Source organism: Nilaparvata lugens, chromosome 4 (genome assembly GCF_014356525.2).
Source record: "Nilaparvata lugens isolate BPH chromosome 4, ASM1435652v1, whole genome shotgun sequence".
Taxonomy (NCBI): Eukaryota; Metazoa; Arthropoda; class Insecta; order Hemiptera; family Delphacidae; genus Nilaparvata; species Nilaparvata lugens.
In genome coordinates, this window is record NC_052507.1 from 16,962,145 (window position 1) to 16,985,187 (window position 23,043).

The following is a 23,043-nucleotide window of genomic DNA, read 5'->3' on the forward strand; positions in this document are numbered from 1 at the left end:
AATACTTTGCAGAAGTTACTGGAAAGTTTGTAGAGTTTGAAGAAGGGAAGATCAGGAAGATGAAACATTTTCGAGCTATTCAATTCCGATCTCATCAGCCACCAGACCTGCTCCGCTGGCAGGGAGATTTCCAGATGAAGTGACAAATATCCCTACAAAATTCCCTGATGTAGTGAGAGGTGAAATTTCCCTTTCGATCCAAACCTGTTGAAATTAAATTTTGGGAGTGGTTTGTGTCCATGATATTTGGCCCTGCAGTAATACGATACCTCTCCAAATAATTAATTGGTTTGTTGCCTAATTGAACGATTCCCAGAAACGAATTCGAATATTTTCGGTGTGAAAATATAGATGCAGTAGCACCCATTTCACGTGTTCTTGATAAGTGAGTATGAGTTTCTAAAGTTGGATTCTAGCGGAAATCATCATTTTAGGTTAGGATATAATGATAGAAGGTGTATGAGATACAAAGGACAATAATGAAAGTCGAACATTCTTATTTTGAGATGCACTCAGATCTAATTGGTATTCTACTCCATAGCGTAATATTCTGTCGAGCCATACGGCCGTATCTATGAACGATTCTTGAGAGCCAACCTAGCAGGGAACGAACTTGTCGCCTAGCAAAAACGTGATTTATTTATTTATTGATAGACAATAGATACACTCCAGGTCAACCAACCAAAACGATTTCAGCCCATGATTACTGAACAGCCAAGAGTTCTTTTTCATTAAACACTTTCTGTGCAGTATTATGTACTCGTTCATACATACAATAATATCCTAAATCATTATGTTTTATTTTATCCATAAATAGACAACTATTTTCTCGATGAATTCTCACCTATAACAACATGAGATTCAATAGAGTTTGATCGATATTTTGGTGGATTCAAGGTATTTTCTCTAACAACAGTACTCAACAATGCTCTTTCCATATGAAGTCATTATTTTGTTAATATTCATAAGCAGGAAAAAGTATTTCAAAAGGTGCATTGTTCAATATAATTTTCTAATAATTCATTTGAAAGGGATAATTCCACGAGATTTTCGTAACTCCACGTTCAAGTCTTCCTCACAGGACGAGAGATTTAACGTTATTACGGCTGGCAGAGTTTCCAGCTTGAGAATCGTATATCGTGTATTGCGGGTTGCTGTAATTGGCTTTGCAGGGGCACCTTGTTCAACGTTAATGGCGAGCTCTGACTAGAGGAATTACATCAGTCTATTACAAGTGGTCGGAAACCAAAACGAATGGTGAAGGAAGCAATTAATTCGTTGCTTCAGAATAATGAGTGAGGACTAGTTTCCTCATCAAAAGAGTTCATCGTAGCAGTTTAACTATGATTGTTACAATTATGAAAAGCAGTAGCTTTACCATTGTTCCTGGTCCGTCCAATTAGTTATTCTGAAACGTAGAGCACAGAATCTAATTACATTTTCAATGAAGGATATTTTCTCTGGTGAATGAGAGTTTTCTTTTTCGAGTAATGCTTATTCTAATTAAATCATCATTCACGCACAATATATTATCATGCACAGGCTATATGATATGAGATCCTATTTTTTGACAATCTATGGGTTTAGAAAACTTATGAATGATTCTCTTTGAGAAAATCGATTATCAGCGCACTTACCTTTCTTCAGGAAAATATTTTATCATTATTCAAAAAACGTTTTATAATTTTGATAGGCGAGCGTTTATCCATCATAAAAACGTAGCATTTAGTGTGATGTTTGGATGGAATTATACTCGCCTTTCACTTTCCAAGATGTTTTTCTTGGAAGCATATCCCAAACGAAACTTGAGATAGTGAACTACATTTGTAAAGTGTTCTTCATTCACATCATGTTTCCCATTCAAATCACTCTCACAATTTTGCCTTTTCCGTTCACGTTACCAACGGTAAGGCTCATACAGTACATAGGAAACATACAATCTTCTTCCACAGAAGAAAAGATGAAATTTGGCTAGTGGTTTATCAAAACTAAATTCTTTGATACAAGAAATATTTACATGCTGTTGACTATGGTAGCTATTCAAGATTGATTGAGATAAGGTAGAATACTTTTCATTTTGAAATTGTAGTCTCTGTATGATTGCTGTGCTTGAAATCTGTGTTGGAGATTTCTCACTGATATGAGCTGAGATATGGTGCATTCATTCCCAAATTCTCTGCTTTCATACATCAACAGTTATTGGTCCAGTTGTGAACACTTTTTGATTTGAGATAGCTCCACAAAAATCATAGATAGACAAATTTGTTGATCTAGGGGCAAGCAAACGTTGCCGACTCGAGAGATGACACGGTCAACAAAAATATTAGTCATTAATTCTCAATCTATGAGAAGCTATCACTAAAGACCTTCTGACTTGTGTGCTTGCTTGCTGATACCAGAGAAAACTTCTATAATGATGCTGTATTTGTATTCTGTGCTGATACTTCTGCATTCTGTGATTCTTAGTGAATCCTCCAGTCTTTCAAATTATTTTCTTCCACCTGGTCCTATTTTCCCATCCCATCATTGCCCTCCTTCATCCCATCTTTTCATACCAAAGGATAGTGTACAGTGTAAACTATCCTATCAGACTATATACTATCCTTGTTTCATACCTACTCTCTATTCACTTTTGCTGATACCTTTTTCACCCACTCAAGGATTGAAGGTTTTCCTAGTACATGGATAACTACAGTTGAAACCCCCCTTCAATCCTCCCCTTTCTTCCAGAACAGTTCTTGATCTAGTATATTTTGCTTGCTGTTATTTTTTGCATGTATTCATTTCTATATTTGTGGGGCTGAGAATATTTGAGAGCCTGGTCCTCCATGAACACAGCGGAATTGTTTCGTAACCAACGTCTGGAAGCGGACAGGCACATGTCCGCATATGCATAAGAAGAATTTTCTACGTATGAATGAATGAAATGAATGAAATGAATGAAATGAATGAAATGAATGAAATGAATGAAATGAATGAAATGAATGAAATGAATGAAATGAATGAAATGAATGAAATGAATGAAATGAATGAAATGAATGAAATGAATGAAATGAATGAAATTAATGAAATTAATTTAATTAATACCAGCCGCGCAGTTTGCAATGTCGCATTGCCAGAGCAACTGTGTACCTAATATTCCATGACAACAAAAAAAATTTATTGAATATTTGAGAAAATGTTTTGGTTGAGAAACGTTGGTCGTAAGAGCTAACAGTGTTCAATAACAATTATTTTCATTTTTTACTCTTATTTCAACAGATAACTAATTGGAATGTGAAGTTAGGATCCCATCCTTTCATACCTACCACCTATTTACTTTTCCTGATACCATTTTCACCTTCTCAAGTCTCAAGGATTGAAGGTTTTCCCAGTACATGGATAACCATAGTTGGAAAACCCTTCAATCCTCCCCCCCCTTTTTTTTGCACCACTATTATTTTATTTGTTTTATTGTGATTTTTTATGTTGTTGTTGTTTGTTTTGCATCTGTTCATTTGCTCTAATCTTGTATATGTGTGTGAAAAAATAAATGAATTGAAATTAATATTTAAATATAGGAATGAGACTGACCCACACTGTACTCGCAAGCGGGTCCGAAGAAGACGTGCACGCGGTCTTTTGCATAGGCCTTTACGGCGCGGTGCTGCGCATGCTCGGCCTCACAGCGGTCGTCACCCGGGATGAAGCGGAAGTGATGCCCCCCGGCCAGCAAACCCTTTTGGTGCACCGCCGCCACCCCTACCTCAAGCGCCGCCATCACTTTTGCCAGCGACAGGTCGTATTTGCGCCAATCCGCTGGCAGGATAACCGCCGCTCGTACCTGTAGACAATGCAAAATTAGTGTAAAATTCTATAATAATTATGAAAATGCAGTGTAAAATGCAAGTATCATATGAAAGTGTAGTAAAAAATTCAGGTATCATATGAAAGTGTAGTGTAAAATGCAGGTATAATAATATTATCAAAGTGTAGTGTAAATTGAGTGTGAAAAGATTTAAACGTATCGAATAGAGTATAAATTTTCATTTGAAGTTTGAATAAAATATTCAATTACAATGAAACAAGTAATATTTGTCTCAGACATTATATAAAATATCAAAGTTTATAAATATAAAGAAAAATGAAAATCTTAGTACCCTTTTTGAAATATTTTATCACAACATGTTTTGGACATTGATGCAATTTTCAAGTGATATCAAAGTTTATTTCTAAGTATCGAGTCAAGTGAATCAGCGATTGATCTTTTCAGTACAACAATTTAAACTAGACATCTCAATAAAAATACTTGAAGCTGTTAAAAACCCTACGCGACGTATTCATAGATGATCACGCAGTCGGGTGCACACTTATCATCCAGTGTTCCGATCCCACTCCGATCTCATCATGGATTACAGCTTCCTCAACCCTACCATCCCACGTAAATATTGGAAATGAGTGAGATCGGAACGATGCAAGACAGGTGTGGCTCTGCCTTAAATCGTTTTTACCCGAGCAAGCTGTTTCAAGGTAGAGCGAAATATTAATGAACAGTGTAATGGAAAACTTGAATCAAGTACCTCTAGCGTATTTCACTAGTTAACAACACAAGAATATTCATTGCCATTTAGCGTATTCTACAAGTTGAGACAAACAGAAATCACTGCCATTAGAAAAATGGATTTCCCTTTAGCTACCCTTAAACTCAATAATCTCTTCTTTTTTCCAGTAATAATAACTCTTGATCATGTTTAAAACCTGGGCCTCCGCCATCACTTTTGCCAGCGACAGGTCGTATTTGCGCCAATCCGCTGGCAGGATAACCGCCGCTCGTACCTGTAGACAATGCAAAATTAGTGTAAAATTCTATAATAATTATGAAAATGCAGTGTAAAATGCAAGTATCATATGAAAGTGTAGTAAAAAATTCAGGTATCATATGAAAGTGTAGTGTAAAATGCAGGTATAATAATATTATCAAAGTGTAGTGTAAATTGAGTGTGAAAAGATTTAAACGTATCGAATAGAGTATAAATTTTCATTTGAAGTTTGAATAAAATATTCAATTACAATGAAACAAGTAATATTTGTCTCAGACATTATATAAAATATCAAAGTTTATAAATATAAAGAAAAATGAAAATCTTAGTACCCTTTTTGAAATATTTTATCACAACATGTTTTGGACATTGATGCAATTTTCAAGTGATATCAAAGTTTATTTCTAAGTATCGAGTCAAGTGAATCAGCGATTGATCTTTTCAGTACAACAATTTAAACTAGACATCTCAATAAAAATACTTGAAGCTGTTAAAAACCCTACGCGACGTCTTCATAGATGATCACGCAGTCGGGTGCACACTTATCATCCAGTGTTCCGATCCCACTCCGATCTCATCATGGATTACAGCTTCCTCAACCCTACCATCCCACGTAAATATTGGAAATGAGTGAGATCGGAACGATGCAAGACAGGTGTGGCTCTGCCTTAAATCGTTTTTACCCGAGCAAGCTGTTTCAAGGTAGAGCGAAATATTAATGAACAGTGTAATGGAAAACTTGAATCAAGTACCTCTAGCGTATTTCACTAGTTAACAACACAAGAATATTCATTGCCATTTAGCGTATTCTACAAGTTGAGACAAACAGAAATCACTGCCATTAGAAAAATGGATTTCCCTTTAGCTACCCTTAAACTCAATAATCTCTTCTTTTTTCCAGTAATAATAACTCTTGATCATGTTTAAAACCTGGGCCTCATTAAGGTATGACAACCCCACAAAAGTATGAACACGAAACGCTTCATGATCAGTGAGGCCTGTGCTTTACTTGAAAAATTAGGTATGTGGATCCGGCTAGTGAATTCGAAAAAACCAGTGGAATTTTTAAAACTGTATCAGTGATAATTGAGGCAAAAGACGAATCACGTCATGTATTGTGATTGTTCAAATTGATAGGAGTGAGTCATTTTCATTTACTTCAGCAATAAATCGGTATAATCAATCATAACACATACAATTTGATTGTAGTGAGTACACTTCTATGAACAGACTCAATTTAAGTTAAAATTTTTCAATTGTTATATGATTATTCTTGAAATCACATTGATCTTTTTGCAAAGATCCATTGAACTAGTTTGAAATTCCATTTAGCAAAAATTCAACTTGAAAATCGCTTAGCCAATTGGTATGCGCTCAATCCTACAAGAAAGTCTGCTGCATCAATTTTATTCCATCAAAAACTACATTCGACATAGTGAGTGCAGGATTCACCAGAACGGACAAATTTTCAACGTTGTTAGCGAAAGAAATTGCTCTGTTTCAAAATTCCATTTCAATTGCATTCACCGCTCGCCACAACTGTTTTTTGAATCCGAATGATTGCATGAATTCAACCGTTATCTCCGAATGAGCTGCTAACAGTGATGGGATAGCAATTGCTATTCAGCTACTTAATGTCACTGGAAGTTTGGAAGAAATTTGCTACAAATGTCATCAAGAAGGCGATGGATCAGAGTAATTTAATTGAGAAATAATAATAATAGATTTTGTGTTAAATTATTTTTCACAAATAACATTAACTTATCATTTTTTAATAGCATAAACCATCATCAGATACTTCGTTCAATAACTCACATATTCTTTTGCCAAGCTTCAATACAGTCCACAAGTACACTCACAGTATCAGTGAACTGACCTAATCATCGATTCTACACATAACCTCTCCTGATTGGATTTTTTACTGGATTCGAACACTAGGTATTGTTTAGAGACAGGGACAGACAAAGAAGAGATAGGGCATTCCCCATTCCGTGCATCTCAGGAATTAATAATATTAAACAAGAATATTGATTTATTTTGAAAAAAAGAGATTAAATTGAAATACAAATATTTTCATGCTTATAGTAGTTTGTTATTATTTACATGGTAAATTAACAAGGAACTAATAATTAAAATATAGACCTATAACACATTGATTTGTGAAGCTACTTTTGTACGCTAGAGCAGGAAAGTGATACTTAAGCGCTATTATTAGTTGGAAGTTCTGAATGTTTTAACTGAGTTTCATTTATAATCTTTGTTATAAACTTATTTCAAGTGCGTGATTTTAAGAGTGATTTGATGAGTTGATCAACCGTTCAAGCCACAGACGGGATTCGAACCCACAAGTTAGGCACGCTGATCTGAGAGCTAAAACTCTCAACCACTGGACCAACCCGGCCGGTCGGATCTATATCATCTATATAAAGATAACTGATGGAAAAGCTTTTACTTGTGTGTGTTTGGAAGAAGATCTAGTTTTAACTAGATGCTTCAATCTAAACTAAACTAACTATTGTAACTTGATTTTACAAACATCTGACCTCCTTGCTCCTGTCGAGCAGCTCGCTCTGCCTGGTATCGACCAGTTCTGGCAGCCTGGTCTGCTCGTATTGACAGCGTGCCTCCGGCTGAGGTGGCCTGGCATGGCGGTGCCAGTTGGCATTGGCGGGGCCAGCAGCCAATAGCAGCAGCAGCAGAGTGCAGACCAACAGCAAGGTCAAGGTCATTGCCCCTCCCCACCTTGATCACGAGGAAGCATCGCCCACCTCCCCCCACATCCACCAATCACACCACTGCATCACACTCCACCGACAATTCTGAAATCAAACAATTAAATTATTATCAAAGACATATGAAGCAGGTACAAAGTAAAATAATGTCATTAATACTGTATTATTTTGTTTTTCATTATACCCGTAAGTTTCCTTTTTTCCCCTCTTACTCCTCCCCTTCTTCTTTCTCATCTTATGAGTTCCTCCTCCTTCTCCTCCATCCCCTACTCCTCCTTATTTTCTTCCTGCTACTCCTTCTTTTCCTCCTCATCCTCCTCCTTCTCCTCCTCATGCTCCTTCTCCTCCACAAACTCCAAAACTTCTCCTCTCTCTCCGGCTACTCCAGCTTCTCTTCCTCATCCTCTTCCTCCTCCCACTCTTTCTTCTTCTTCCCCTTTTCCTACTACTTCTGTTTCTCCTCCTTCTCCTTCTCCTCTTCCTCTCATAGTTATTGAAAGATGTACCTCTTCAATTATTTCTTTGCTTACTTCTATATTCTCCTATTTCTCATCTTTCCTTCACTTCCTATACTTGCTTCTGATAATCCTATTTCTAATTTCCTCTTTTAATCTTGTAGTTGCTTCTTTACAAGCATTTTCACCCTCTTTTCTTGATAGTTCCCTTAATCATCTTACAGGCCGCTACTATCCTACTGGCCTATATATTCATATGATAGTAATATTCTGTTTGGCAAAGGGGTAGGGTTTGTTTAATTAATTGGTCACCAAAATGAAATCATAGACAGACGTCAAGCATTATACATCAAATAGGAATATCGAAGTCCGAAAATAATAATACTGTAACTTCAATAAGGCTAATGACATTCATTTTGGATGGCAGTTCTGTACATTGCAGAATGCAATAAGAGCAGCTGCAATTAATCAATTTTTCATTCTACACCTATCCTCTCCACCGTATACTATTCTGCACAAAGTACGGGATACATTGAAACAGCCTGTACTCTGGCAATTCTGCGGCTCAGTAAAATCACGAATTTAATGAAAATGGTAGATTTGATGGCACGAAATCATTGGAAATGAGAGAGTATTTTTGTTCTGTTCAAAAAACCTCGAAATCAATAGAAATGAGCGTATATTTTTGTCCTCTTCTGTACTGCTACAGTAAAAATCGTTCAATATATTCTGCAGTTGAGGAGATGGATCAGAAGTTGAAAGGGACGATTAGGAGGGGATTTTGTATCTGATCAGAATCGTATCAGTGGCGGCTCGTCCTATGTGTTCAATGGTTCATTGAACCCCCAGAATTGAATCAACTTCCTATACAATGATGAATTTGCAACTCAAATAATTATATTTCTATTTTATACTCATTAAATTACATCACAACATTTTTCATCTACGTAAACTTAATGTCGATGTTTTGCGGCCGGTGCCTGAGAGCCCGGAGTGGCTTGTTTGAAACAGCACCGAATGGAATGACGATGGAATGGTGGAGATGGAAAGCAATGTTCATTTCCCGATGTGAACCCAGAAACAGGGCTGGGTATGGTAGTGGAACGGAGGAGGGGAATCGGTTTCCTAGCACGGATTTGGTTCACAATCCTGAGTGAACCAAGTTTGCACGAGTTCATCCGAGAGTAGCCGAACCTAGCCGAGGCAAGTGAAGCATTCGGTAAACCTCGGAATGAATCGTGAGTATTCGTGATACGGATACAGTGCCATCTTGAACTTGCTTATAACCAATAAATTTAAATTTGGTGGCAGTAAACAGTAAAAAAGCGGTAAACAAGAAGTAGCCTAAGCGTGACAGTTTTGAGGTTATACGGTATGGTTACGGGTATACACTGTTTACAGTTGTGATAGATCTCACTGCATTTTTCGTTATATAAATTTGTTTTGTGTGTAGAAGAATATAGTAATTTCTAGTGTGTTTTGTGTATTCGTGAGTATTTCTAGTGTGTTCATTTTCTTTTAGTGAGAGTGTGAATATAATTTATTGTGTTACCGTAACAGCATTTTGATGAAGAAATATGAATAAGGTTCAGTAGTCTATTTGTTAAATACAAACAATATTAATATTGAGGGTAGGTGTAAAATAAAACATAATGGTGACCAACTCTCGAAGTAAAAATCAAACAAGAAAAATATGAACAGGACAAAAAATTTATATTTGTAGAAAATAAGCTCAACCTTTCGGGTGTAATTATTATCGATCACGTTTACACTTGATTATGCGCAATACTCTATATCCTATTGACCTTTCTCTCCAATAGATCATGAGGTTGAACCCCCAAGCTAGAAGATCACGAGCCGCTACTGAATCGTATGCGCTAAATTGTAACTCATATAATATTACTACCACTAATTCCCGCGACTATAGGCCTGTCGGTTCCAATGCTGTATATCTCTCTTACTGAAATCGATTCATTGATAATTCAAGTAATTATATTCAGATTTCCATGGAATGCTGAATAATTGGATGTGATGATTATCGGTTCTTTTCTGTAGAGAACTGCATGCCTCAAACTATATTAAAAAGAACCGTATGCGCTAAAATGTAACCCATATAATATTACAATCACGAATTTCAGTGTGTATTGTTTCTCTATAGAAAAGAACCAATAATCATCACATCCATTACTTCAAGACCTCCATTTATATCAAGACCTTCGATTATTATGAGACTCGGCTACTTTCACATAGAGTATCATCTGAAATTGAGGTTTCAGTGGAATAATTCACTAAAACAAGGAGTATGAAAAAAGCGAAAAACATGTTATCGCTTGTTAAGAGTATCGAGGAACGAGAATAATAATCAAATCAATTGAAAGGTGAATGGGAAAATTGTAATTTCATTTGAAAGATTGATATTGAATAGAATTTGAGTGAATGATACAGGAGCTCTATAATAGCCATTTTTCAGAGAGTAAATAACAAAGCTTCATTCTAGAGAGCATGAAAATAATATGCTGTGATTGTGGATTTGATGAACTATATCAATGGTTTTAAAATTCCCTCATAGACCGTGAATTTGTTTAAAAATACTATTTCATTCAAATTACTCGTACATTACTATCATTTTTCTGAAAAGTAGAGAAGCACGTGGGAAGGAGGAATAAAATGTTATATTCTATAGAAAGTTCTCATGAATAGAAGATAATATTATGCTTATTATAGTGCTCCAAAGAGCGCTACATTGAACTACATTGAAATGGATCTGGGATATTCATGATTCAACAGTAGAAATTATGATTATTGGATGTAGAGCAGCTTTGTTACAAGTAATGGTGCCCGAACTTGCCAGATTTTACAAATTTCATGAATTTAATATAATGTCTTAAGCAGAACTGGACAAAAACAGAGAGGAATATGGATATTCGTTTGTCTCTGACAGAAGTGAAAACTCCTGAAAGCAAAAGATTAAAATCAGAGTGATATTCAATTCATCATCCATTATTAGTATTTTATATAGATTGATGATATTTTCATATTGAAGTAAATTATCAGCTTTCTATTATTTTCCCCTGCGAACAGCAGTTATTTCAAAACCACCAGCTCGGATGAAAAAGAAGTGGTCTCTTCATTCCCTTTAAAAGATTGGCCGCTTCAATTGCGCTTCAGTAACTGACGGTTGTGTGCTTCAAAGTAAATTCCTGGGGGCGTGGAACCCAAATGAGTCTGTTGATCAATTATTCATAATCATTATGATGCTTCTCATTTTCAAATCAAAAATAATTCTTTCTGATGAGAAAGGAAAAGCTTTAGATAAAGTTTAAAGGCAGTAAGTTTGATGATCATACATTTCCACTGTTCTGTCAACTTACAATTTTGCCTGTTAGGTTCCTATAGGGGTTTGTCATTGTTCTTCAATATAAGTGGAAATAGAGGCGTGACAATTGATTACTGTAAGCCTGTTACCGCACTTCGACAGACCAGGCGGACTGCGGCTTCCCAAGTCAGATGTCCTAAACCCAATTGCACTATTTTTCGTAAAACGTTCATTTTCCTGGCACCAAGATGTTTTAATACTTTGCCGCTTGAGGTCAATAATGCCATTGCTGCATGTAATTGTGGGAATAAGATAAGGAGATAAAATTTGGCTTTCGTCGCTCACTCCCGAAGCTCTAGAGTTTTTGTTCCTAATTATTGTTTGATCCCTCTATTTTTCTCTCCATTCTGTTAACTTTGCATTCTGTTAACTTCCTTTCTCCTTCCTCCTCTTTATTTTTTCCTGTATTTTCCCTGCTCTTCTTACCGTTTTTTTTTTTGCATCATAAATCAATAAATTAATCTTTTCACACAATTTGAATCTCTATTTTGTTTTTTTAATTATTTTCTTTTGCTTTCTCTAATTTGCACAATATCTTTAATAATTAAATACTAATTTCCTATTTTGATTACAGCCCGAAAATGTTTTAATTTTTTTTTATCTCTCTATTTCTTTTTTCAGTCCATTCTATTGCTTTAGTAAAAAAGTGTGTTAGTCTCCCTCCAGCGGTCCGTAAGTTGCATCTTACGTGCTGGATTGTATTTTTCTCAATAAGTAGTATTATATAATTTGGTTTGTGATTCGTTACTATGCAGTTCTGTATATTATAAACTTGTTTATTTGTTTTTGATATGCATGTACTTTACATTTTCTTGTATTGAGCTTATTGAGAATAAAACTTCATACATTCATTCATAAAATGCAATATAATTTGTTTTGACAGTGATATTGTAGCTACGACACAAAATGATATTGACTGTCTTTATTGTTGTTAAGGTGATGTTGTGGTAGATATCTTTATTGAATTAAAATGACCAAATACTGTATTGTAGAAACCACTGATTTGTTTAAACAATTTCAGATACTAATTCCAGGTTCGTACACCATTATCAATATCTAGTAAACTGAAAGCTTCAAAATTAAACAGCAGAATTTATAGAATTGGGGAAACTCTACGATTGGCCATTAGCTAATGACAAATTAGTCCAGGCGCTGGCTTACATTGAGCATACATGAGAGAGGCAGAGAATTTGACTTCGGATTATTGTTAGGGGGTCTTTAGTGTATATGAAACTCGATGTCGTCACGTCCCAGGGTGGTCGACAGCTTGGTGAGGAGGGGGGTAAGTTGTAAAAAACGCGCGTTTATAAAATCGCCTGTCCTGCAGTTACTATTCATAGTACAGCTTTTAATTTTTTCTCAATATCATGTACACATAACTGGCTTTCAATGTGGTCCCATACATTTTTGCGATAAACCGCATAGTTTTTCCGTAAAAAAATAAAATATCTCGAAAAATGTATTTTTTTATTATGGACTTTTTGTTATTTCTCGAATATTCAAGTAATTAGCCGACTTAGAGGAAAAGGCTCCCAATAAACGTTGTAGGCCGTTTCTTGCTGAATCCAATGATATATATAGTTTGGGGGTTACGATCATAGATGCGGCGGTGGGAGGGGGATAAGTAGCACTGTTACACTGCGGCGCGGTCCTCCCCCATGATTAATGCGCGTAATGGCCTGTCTATCGCATCGCTCCTACTAGTCTATGCATTCAAATTATGTATTTCAGGAACGCTATCTTATGTATTTTCGGTCGCTGAACACGATTTTTCAACTCTCAAGCCTTAATAATTGATAATTCTCATCATAATATACTAATTATGGTCAAAATTACAAACTTCATCTCATTATCATTATTAATGTTTACATTGTAATGATAAACCATCCTGTTAGGAATCCTATATGTGTTTCTCAGTCGATAAAAAACTGATATTCCATTAAGAGAGAATAATTATTCGATTTAGTTCAATGATCACTTTGGAATTGCGAAAGTCAAGTAATGGAGTAAGTTAAACAAATAATATAGGCTACCCCATATAGAGCACAGTGTAACAGGAGTAAAATATTTTCTTAATATAAATTTACAGTTGAAGCACAAATAATGCCAATTACTCATATGTGATATGACTAAATATTTGATTACAAAGGAAATACAACTCTAAAGCTGCGTTTACACCAAAGTTATTAAGGAGATGTTAATATAACTTAATCTTTATAGATTCTATTAGATTGAACATAACTTATCATACATATGATGGACATATGTGTTTGCCAAGTTCCGTTCAATCTAATAGAATCTATAAAGATTAAGTTATTAACATTTTGTTAATAACTTTGGCGTAAACGCAGCTTTATCAACTGATTTCTGTAACTTATATCTAAGAATAGATACTTTTCATCTGGCTGAGTTTGACTGATTGTCTTGGGGTGGTACTTGAATGAAAGTGGAATGAGAAATATCTTTGTTGAATTTGAAATATTTGGAGAGAATTCTGTTGGAAATCTATTGAGGGGAGATCAGTATAATTAAGGTGTGAGAGCAAGCAATCAATTCAATGAGACAACTACAAGGACTCATGAACGTTTCAAATATGAGAGATTGTCAAAGTATATTTGAAAGAAGTCAGGAGCTATTTGTGGAGTTTTTTTAGAATCAAAATCAATGACTACTTGAAATTTATGATTGATTATTATAACATAGTTTAAATTATCTTAAATTGTATTCATGCTCATAAGGAAGGACTCTGGTATTGCACATAGAAACTGTACGAGAAAAGATCCCATACTTTTTTCATTCAATCACACAAACTATGTTATAAAGTCTGTGTTATATCTAGAAAATATAAAAAAATACCCATAGAAGTAGAAAATAATTTCCAATAAGGAAACATTAACTCTATACAGTCAATACATTGACTCTCTATCAAATGAAACCATGAAAATTTAATAAATGTGACAACCGATCATGCTTTGGAGCAAACCCTCATTCGATCATCCATAACTGAGTGATTGGAATAGCTAGTTCTTCAAAGGCTTTCCTAAAATGGCTGCTACTATATAAATAAATCTTCCATCAAAGATATTCTGTTCAAGTATGTTGACATCATTATGGATATCACTGGAGATTGTGAAGAAAGTCATCTAATGAAGTAAACAAGAATAATGAGAGATGAGAATGATTTCCAGAAGCATAATCTTCTCAAGAGAACATAACATTTTTCTTCAAGACTCTGATGGACAACAGAATCTGCATAATGTTATCAATGGTCTGGAAGCAAGTGAAGAAGTGTGTGATTCTCTTTTGAACGTATAGAAAGAAATAGTTATTCAGTCTCCAACGATTTTTATCTGAACATAGTTGTGGCAAATTGTAAAAGTGTATTCTCACTTATAAAATGAAACAGAGTTCTTTCATTCTCCACAATGCAATCATACAAGAATCCTAGTCTTAGTTAATTCTAGAACAAAAAAATCTTATCTCTGTATTTTTACTATGTAGCTGTTTAAAGATAATTCAGCATTGAAGTTTTAGTGCAGCATGCATTTCTACAATAACCGCAATCTCTGTCAACATCTGATTGATATTTGAAAAAAAACTCTTAATCTTACTTGGCCCATGAAATTGTAAGTGAAACTAGTTGTGGATTTGACTAAATCCCTAAATATCGTTGACAAATTCGCATAATGATGACATGGCTCTCCTGAATTCAACTCCTACTTCACTTTTCAAAACTTCAATACGCTGCAAGATTATGGAAACTTTGTGATGAGAAGAGTTATGAAAATTCTCAATAAAGATGGAGTGATACAGGTAGACTTAGCTTTTCATGTCTATGGTCTAAAATCAAACAAAGGTAGTGAACATATTAGAAGCAACAGAGTAAAAGAATCACTCCAATAATATGCTCTCCAAACCATCGAGACTTGATTTCTAAATCTGTGGCAGAGATCTATTAATGTGACATGCAAGAATCTATAAAGGAATAATCCATACGTTAGCTACGTGCAGGAATACATACATTCATTTATTCATTTGTGGATAAAATTACAAATCATATAAATATGTTTGGGAAAGAATAACAGGCATGGCCCAAAACTATTCGAATCCCAAATTTTGATACTGAATAACTTATTACCGTTTCAAAACAGTCTGAACGGGAATACCATAATGGATGAATCAATCAAAAGTTAGTGAAATATCATCATAATAATACTGTTGGAAATAATATGAATGAATATTTAAATTTTCATTTCATTTTGATTTGACACATATCTATTATTATATTGGATATAATTTCTCAAAAGTTCACGACAAACTGAAGATTCACGAAAGATTAACATTTTCAAACTAAACATAATCATTATGATAATGAATGAATGATGAATTCCATTTCCACCATGAAGGACTAAGAAATTCCACAAATATTTCTTGGAAATTAACTGACCACTATATCAAGTAAGCGTGGCCAGTGTGCAATTTTCTAAATTATAATATAATTTAGCCTGCAGCGCATCACAATAAATTAATTTGAGATAAAAACAATGGAACATAAACATATATAAATATTATCTTTATTCTAGTCTAATATATTTCTTGAAACCCAAGTTTCGTTTATTTCAGTCATTTCTTAGTTTCCTTGCAGAATGAGATGAAGTTTGTAATTTTGACCATAATTAGTATATTATGATGAGAATTATCAATTATTAAGGCTTGAGAGTTGAAAAATCGTGTTCAGCGACCGAAAATACATAAGATAGCGTTCCTGAAATACATAATTTGAATGCATAGACTAGTAGGAGCGATGCGATAGACAGGCCATTACGCGCATTAATCATGGGGGAGGACCGCGCCGCAGTGTAACAGTGCTACTTATCCCCCTCCCACCGCCGCATCTATGATCGTAACCCCCAAACTATATATATCATTGGATTCAGCAAGAAACGGCCTACAACGTTTATTGGGAGCCTTTTCCTCTAAGTCGGCTAATTACTTAAATATTCGAGAAATAACAAAAAGTCCATAATAAAAAAATACATTTTTCGAGATATTTTATTTTTTTACGGTAAAACTATGCGGTTTATCGCAAAAATGTATGGGACCACATTGAAAGCCAGTTATGTGTACATGATATTGAGAAAAAATTAAAAGCTTTACTATGAATAGTAACTGCAGGACAGGCGATTTTATAAACGCGCGTTTTTTACAACTTACCCCCCTCCCCCCCAAGCTGTCGACCACCCTGGGACGTGACGACATCGAGTTTCATATACACTAAAGACCCCCTAACAATAATCCGAAGTCAAATTCTCTGCCTCTCTCATGTATGCTCAATGTAAGCCAGCGCCTGGACTAAATGGAGGCTGAGCTCTACTGTCATTGGCCGAGACTGTGATGACGGTTTTCTTAATCATATTTGGAATACTTGGACGTGTCTAATCTCTGCCAATGACAGTAGAGCTCAACATTCATTGGTCGACAGCTAAGGGCCAATCGAAGGACTTCGATTCTATAAAATTATTCTGATGCTCAATGTTCAAGCTTCCAGTCTTCTTGAGATTGATAATGGTATAACAACCGAAACTAGTATCTCAAATTGTTTGAATAATGTTGTGCTTTTGACAACATTAAGTGCTCTTTCAAAATTGAAATTGTTTTCCAACAAGCAATGTATTCCTCGTATTCAAGTAACTCATTGGTCGAAGAAAAAACAACAAAACCCTATACCATCATTGTAAACCTAGGCGGCATGGTTTTGATTTTCAAGAGAGTAGGTTGTTCTAGATACAGTATAAAAATAGATCTTAACGATAAAAATCACAAACTTCTCAATTTAAAATTATAGAAGTTACGTACAACAAAAGTCACTTATACATACGATCAAACTTAGTTACGGTACATAAGATTATAATGCACTTTCACCAAGTACTGTGAAGTATTTTGGCTCCTATGTATTTAGTGGCAAAACCTTGAAACAGAAGCAGAACATCACTTTATACGTAACAGGGTAGGTAATGATTAACGCAATTTATGCGTGACACTGAAGGGCTGCTACAGCTTTCCCATAATACCGTGGCTAACCCCAACCTTTTGTGTTGAAGTTCTGGAGTCCCTAATCACAGATCACTCATGTGAAATCAGATTAGGCTGAGCAGGCAAAGACGGTCGTTAAAAGGATGAAAGTTATTTACCGCCACATGTTGTGACGGTGGATCAGATTCTATTTCAACAACCTTGTTCAGTAGTCTGCACTGATTTAGATTGTTACATGCAGATAGAATGTGAAAAGGTCACATGTAATCACAACATGGAATTTAAGTATCTCGCTACCGTATTCTCTACACTATTAAAAACATTTTTTTTATGTTTGTTATCTTCAAAGTCCATTAGCATTTTGAATATTATGTTATTAATATTGGAATATTATTGATAATGAAGAAGAAAATAGGTCGCCCTACAATCTCAAGCCTATTCCAGACAGCGACATTTTTCACAGTCATCTTGAATGTATCTTGCAGTTCTCTATTTGGGATGGTAATAACCAAAAGGCCAAACAAAAGATCTTATCACAAACAAAACTAAAACCTCTACATTTGAACATCCAAACTCATTCAACCATAATTTGTATCAATATTAAGCCTATATAGTCGACTAGCTTGATGCTATAACATGCTGTGTGATTTTCAACGTATGAGTTGCCTGAGTAGTCGAAATAGTCGACCAACCTGATTCTATAACTAACTTGCAGTGAAATTTCCAAATTGAGCATGTAGCCTACTGTGTACATATTCGTATTTGCCCAGTCGAATATTCCAACTCTCCTTGATAGCACTACTGACGCAGTTCTTCCGCGCTATTTGCGTTGAATTCAGGAGGGAAAATGAGAAAAAGGAATTGCTGATACAGCAAACATTGTCGCTATTCAGATGTCAATCACATTCGTATGCTGCTTGCTTCGTGGGCCATCAATCTGAAGGCGTTGGATGCGACACGAATTCAATCGCCTGTCAACTTTAACGAGCTAAATCAATAGATTTGCATCAATTTGTCAGCCTGCTTGTCTTTATAACTTTCTCTCTTCTGTTGCCGTCACTTGATACGTTTTATTGATGCCAAAGCTTCGACAAAGAAGTTATAGCAGATTAAGATTATTTTATTCTTTGATAGAAGAATAAATCGTCACTATCATTATTTAAGAAATGTATAAAAATTCCAATTCTTGAATGTCAACGAATCAATCATTCATATACAAGTGAATTTAACATTCCGCTTCAAAATACATTAGGGTAGAACCAGAGATAAACAAAATTACGCTTATCCTTTCTCTATGGTAGAGCTCACATGATTCAATTAAATACTTGTAGTTCTGAATTTCTCTCGAGTTTCTCAGCTCATCCAATCTAGAACAATAAAAGTGTAGGAATAGAAGGAAGTTGAATGATAAGAATGCTTTAAGATTGTATCTAGCGCGACGTGCGTTGAGTAAGAGCGTTGGGAAGTTTTATTGGGAGTTTGATTTGATTTGATTATGAGAAACACCCATTCTTTCCTATTGATATTATTTTTATGTGCGATGTTTGAATTCCATTTCCCTCTTTACTGAAGGAAAGGTGACCTGTTTCACTCCCTTCCGCAGTAGTTCCATTAAGCAACCCCCGTCCTTTACGATAATTATGCATCCTATGCATAGTATGTACATACTATGCATTCTATACATATCCTATGTACTATGTACAGTACACTAAAACTCAGTTGATTCAGTCCATGAGATAAGGGTCATCACGGCTGAGCGAATTAACGAATAAACCGTTTTTGTCAAATTCTAGAAGTGTCAAATAAACGCATTCCGTTTTTTCAGTACAGAACCTGCAATACAGGAGCGCATTGCGGTTGCGATTCTTTGCAGTAGGCGTTTATATTTACGCCAAAAATAGTTTTCTTATTATATAGCTCAACTGTCGCAGATCGCGTTCAACTTACTTTTTTTTAATTATTGGGGATAGTCCGGCATATGTGAATCTACCATATATTTTGATGAAGTCCAAGCACTCTATTTGTATTAGACAACTGTTACCGTTACCGCTGGGTCAATCGCTACCAACATTCTTGCTACAAAAAAATATATTACTCTATTATTCAATTGATAAAACATTTCCTACAAAGCATCTAATCATAGCTTCCACTGATAATAGAACTAAAATTCAAGTAATTAAAACGTTCTTTTAATCTGCAGTACACCACACCACTGCTATCCTAATACTAATATTCAAAGCAGTTTTTCCACATAAATACTGATCAATTACTCCACCAATACGTACAGACTCTTGAGTCTACAATACTTTTTTTTTTTTTTTTTTTTTTTTAAGATTACGTCCTAAAGACTCCAGTCATGGAGTATAAGACAAGTCATGTTATTACATAATAATTCTAACACTAAGTAGTTCAACCTAGTTTAGGTTTGAAAGGAATTCTTGTACACTATAAAAAGCTCTATCAACTAAATATTTTTTAATTTGTTTTTTGAAAATCTTCAAATCATCATTACTTTTCAAGATTTGAGGTAGCTTGTTATAAAATTTCCTACCAATATAATCTGGTTTTTGTTCAAATAACCTACTATTGTGACCCATTATATGATAATCTGCTCTGTTTCGCGTATTATACTCATGAACATCTGAATTCTGGATCACTTGTCAACATCTCCTATCATATTTAAGTAATAATGTATGAATAGTATTTAAGTAATACTACTATTGTAGTATTATATATACTACTAAGTAATATTTAAGTAATACGATGATTCAACATTATTACTTTAATACAATAGGAAATGTTGACCAGTATTGTAGACTTAAGAGAGTTTGTACGTATTGGTGGATTAATTAATCAGCATTTGTGTGGAAAAACACACTTTGAATTCGTATTGAAATCGCAGTGGTTTGGTGTACTCCAGATTAGAGTAACTAACAACCAGAGTACAACAGGTTACTGCTGTGTGTTAAATCCATAATAAACACACCTGTGTACCGTCTCACATGAGAATGTGTGCGGCTCATTTATTCGCGTGACGGCGGCGGCATCGAAGAAAGTCTTTACTTGACAAGCGAGCGAACTAGCAGATGTGAGCTGCGGCCTCCTCCGCTTACCGCCTCCACCGCCCCAATGACAAATGACCATCGAAAACAAAGCTGCTTGAAAGCCGCTTCAGCAACGGTGTTGAAATTAAGATCGACTCTGCTTCCACGCAGGCGGCGGCGATACAGCAAGTAGAAAAGGATTTGCCAGGCTCCAACATTAATCACTTTTTATAAGGCAAGCGTTTTAAAAAGAAATGCACGCGCTACCAACAACGCCAGAAAGCCAACCTAACCTAACCTGTGCCTGGAGCTGCACGCTTGTGGCGGCCAACAGAAATCATTTTCCCTCTCGCATAAATCAGGAGCAGCACTAACATCACCCCACCCGAATTATTACTCGATGACAATGATTTATTGTCCACAACTCAATGATATTCACTGTGTTAGAAATTCATAAACAGAGGCCTTTCCATTACTTTCTCGTGTAGTGAATAAATTTGCCTTCAAGGCAAACACTAACCGTTAGCATTTGATAAGATATTAAAGGGGATGAAGAGTGTGAGATGAAAACTTGATCTTGATTCATCAAGAATTAATCTGTCATAACTAGCATTTCATTTAAACGAGAATGGTAGGTACTTTGCTCTATTTTTCGTTGATTAGCCAAATATCAACTCTTATAATTGTGGCTCTTGGAGAATCGCGATTCTCAAGTATATTTTACTATTGTTCTCATCAGAATAATATTAATTGTTAGTTTTTAATAGATGTTACTTTCCTCTGTCTATCTGTACTTTGTCTGCGTGTTTGTTTGTTCCCTGTAGACTTGAAAACTACTTGACAGTACGGCATGAAAATTTGGGAATATGTTATGTGAATATTGGGAATGGTTTCTGACCAGAAATTTTGATAGGGGGGTTAATAATGATTATTTATTAATCCATTTTACAGACCTATGTTTTCGTACCTGCCGGTCAAGCGGCTACCGTAGAACGGAAAGATGATCATGATTCTAGATCATGTTGTGATAATATGATTTAGCATCTAAAGTTACCAGCTGTAATAAACAGGTCACCAGTGCTTTTTACCGTAGTTTGGAGTTAGTGATGTGTAGTTGATTGGTACGAGGCTGTAGATAATGGCTCCTTAGAAGACCTATAAATAATTGATCAGTCCCTATCATTTAGAACCTGGAAAATGTTGGAAAAATTTATTCACCTCATGAGAGAGAGTTGTTCATATTGCAAAATTAATCACTGAAGAATGACAGAATAATTTACAATTTATTTGAATTCAGCTCATTTTAAAATGGAAGATGGGAAGATTATGGAATTCTGCGTGATTCATCGTATATCGCATATTTCTTGGACCATCTATTGACAATCAACAACTACGAACGCATTAAATTTATCTTTGAAACACTGATTTAACCTAATTTTTTTTAATTCAACACTTTACTGATAGATATTACTACCAATTGATTGAGAAGAATGTGTTTTCGGAACAATAAATGCTGCATGACTAAGCACATCGGAAGTCCGTAATGATATGTAAATGAAAATATTGATTGTCAGATAAATTTCATGATTCACCAAATAAAGTCAAGTATGAAATGAGATACATTGACTTTTTGGCGGTACGAAGTTCGCCGGACCAGCTAGTTATTAATATTAGCGAATCATTCATTCCTAGAGGGAATAGAATTATTAAGAAATCAAAAATCACGAAGCATAATGCATTATCTCAATACACTGTATTGCCTAGGGGTGGTAAATTCCACCCCAGAGTACAGCTACTGGTTGAGTTTTATAAGATTCGGATAAAATTTATAAGAAGGGATTCTTCCCTTCTAATTCAAACATTCTCACACTAAATCCATCTTTTATCTTTTGAAAGAAGAGCTTATATTAAATAAACGACTATTCATTGTTACAAATAATATTCCCAATTTACTGTGAGAGCCTCCCAGATATCCTTAGCTAAAGATAAAAGAATTAATAATAGAGGCATAATAGAATGCCTCTTAATAGAATGCCTCTGGCTTTGATAAATTCCACATTCTGGAAAATCAAATTCCTATAATGCATCTGCTATTCAATAACTTGCTCTCAATAAAGTTCTTGTATTGTCATTTTGAAAGGGTCCTCAAACTCGTTTTTCAATAGACTACGCAGCATATTGAAGTGTATGAAGCCGGGAACAACTTTGTAATTGAAGTGGACAATGGAGCTTTTGTATCTCTTGATCATATTTAATCTCATCGCTTTTTTCAAGAGTCTCCTATCTGGAGAGTGAGATATTAATTTACAAAGTCAAGATATTGGATGACTCTGCCCTTTATGTTCATGCCACTTGAGATTCAGAGATGGCAACTTTGAAGGGATGAGATGGGAGAAATTTATTTTTCGAAAGAGTTTCAATTTCTAAAGAATTTTGTCAAGGATCCTCCATAAATTTTCTCGATCCTTAATATGACTTCTGATATAGGTACTGATGGTGTTATCTCCGTAATATTGTGTATAAATTTTCTATTGATGGATTCATTAAATTTTCATATTGTATTTCCATTACACTTTGAAATGTATAATCTGAATAAATATTGGA

General features: G+C 35.1%; 1 protein-coding gene across 1 annotated transcript in view; it reads right to left on the reverse strand.

The window, feature by feature from the left end:
• LOC111048211 (atrial natriuretic peptide receptor 1) overlaps positions 1-23,043 on the reverse strand; it is a 448,703-nt gene that overhangs the window by 408,065 nt on the left and 17,595 nt on the right. The window contains exons 2-3 of the mRNA XM_039426765.1: positions 7,343-7,618; positions 3,574-3,823 (exon numbers count right to left, since the gene is read on the reverse strand). Coding sequence (XP_039282699.1) covers positions 3,574-3,823; positions 7,343-7,528 — 436 coding nt within the window. The 5' untranslated portion in view covers positions 7,529-7,618. The remainder of the gene's footprint in view (positions 1-3,573; positions 3,824-7,342; positions 7,619-23,043) is intronic.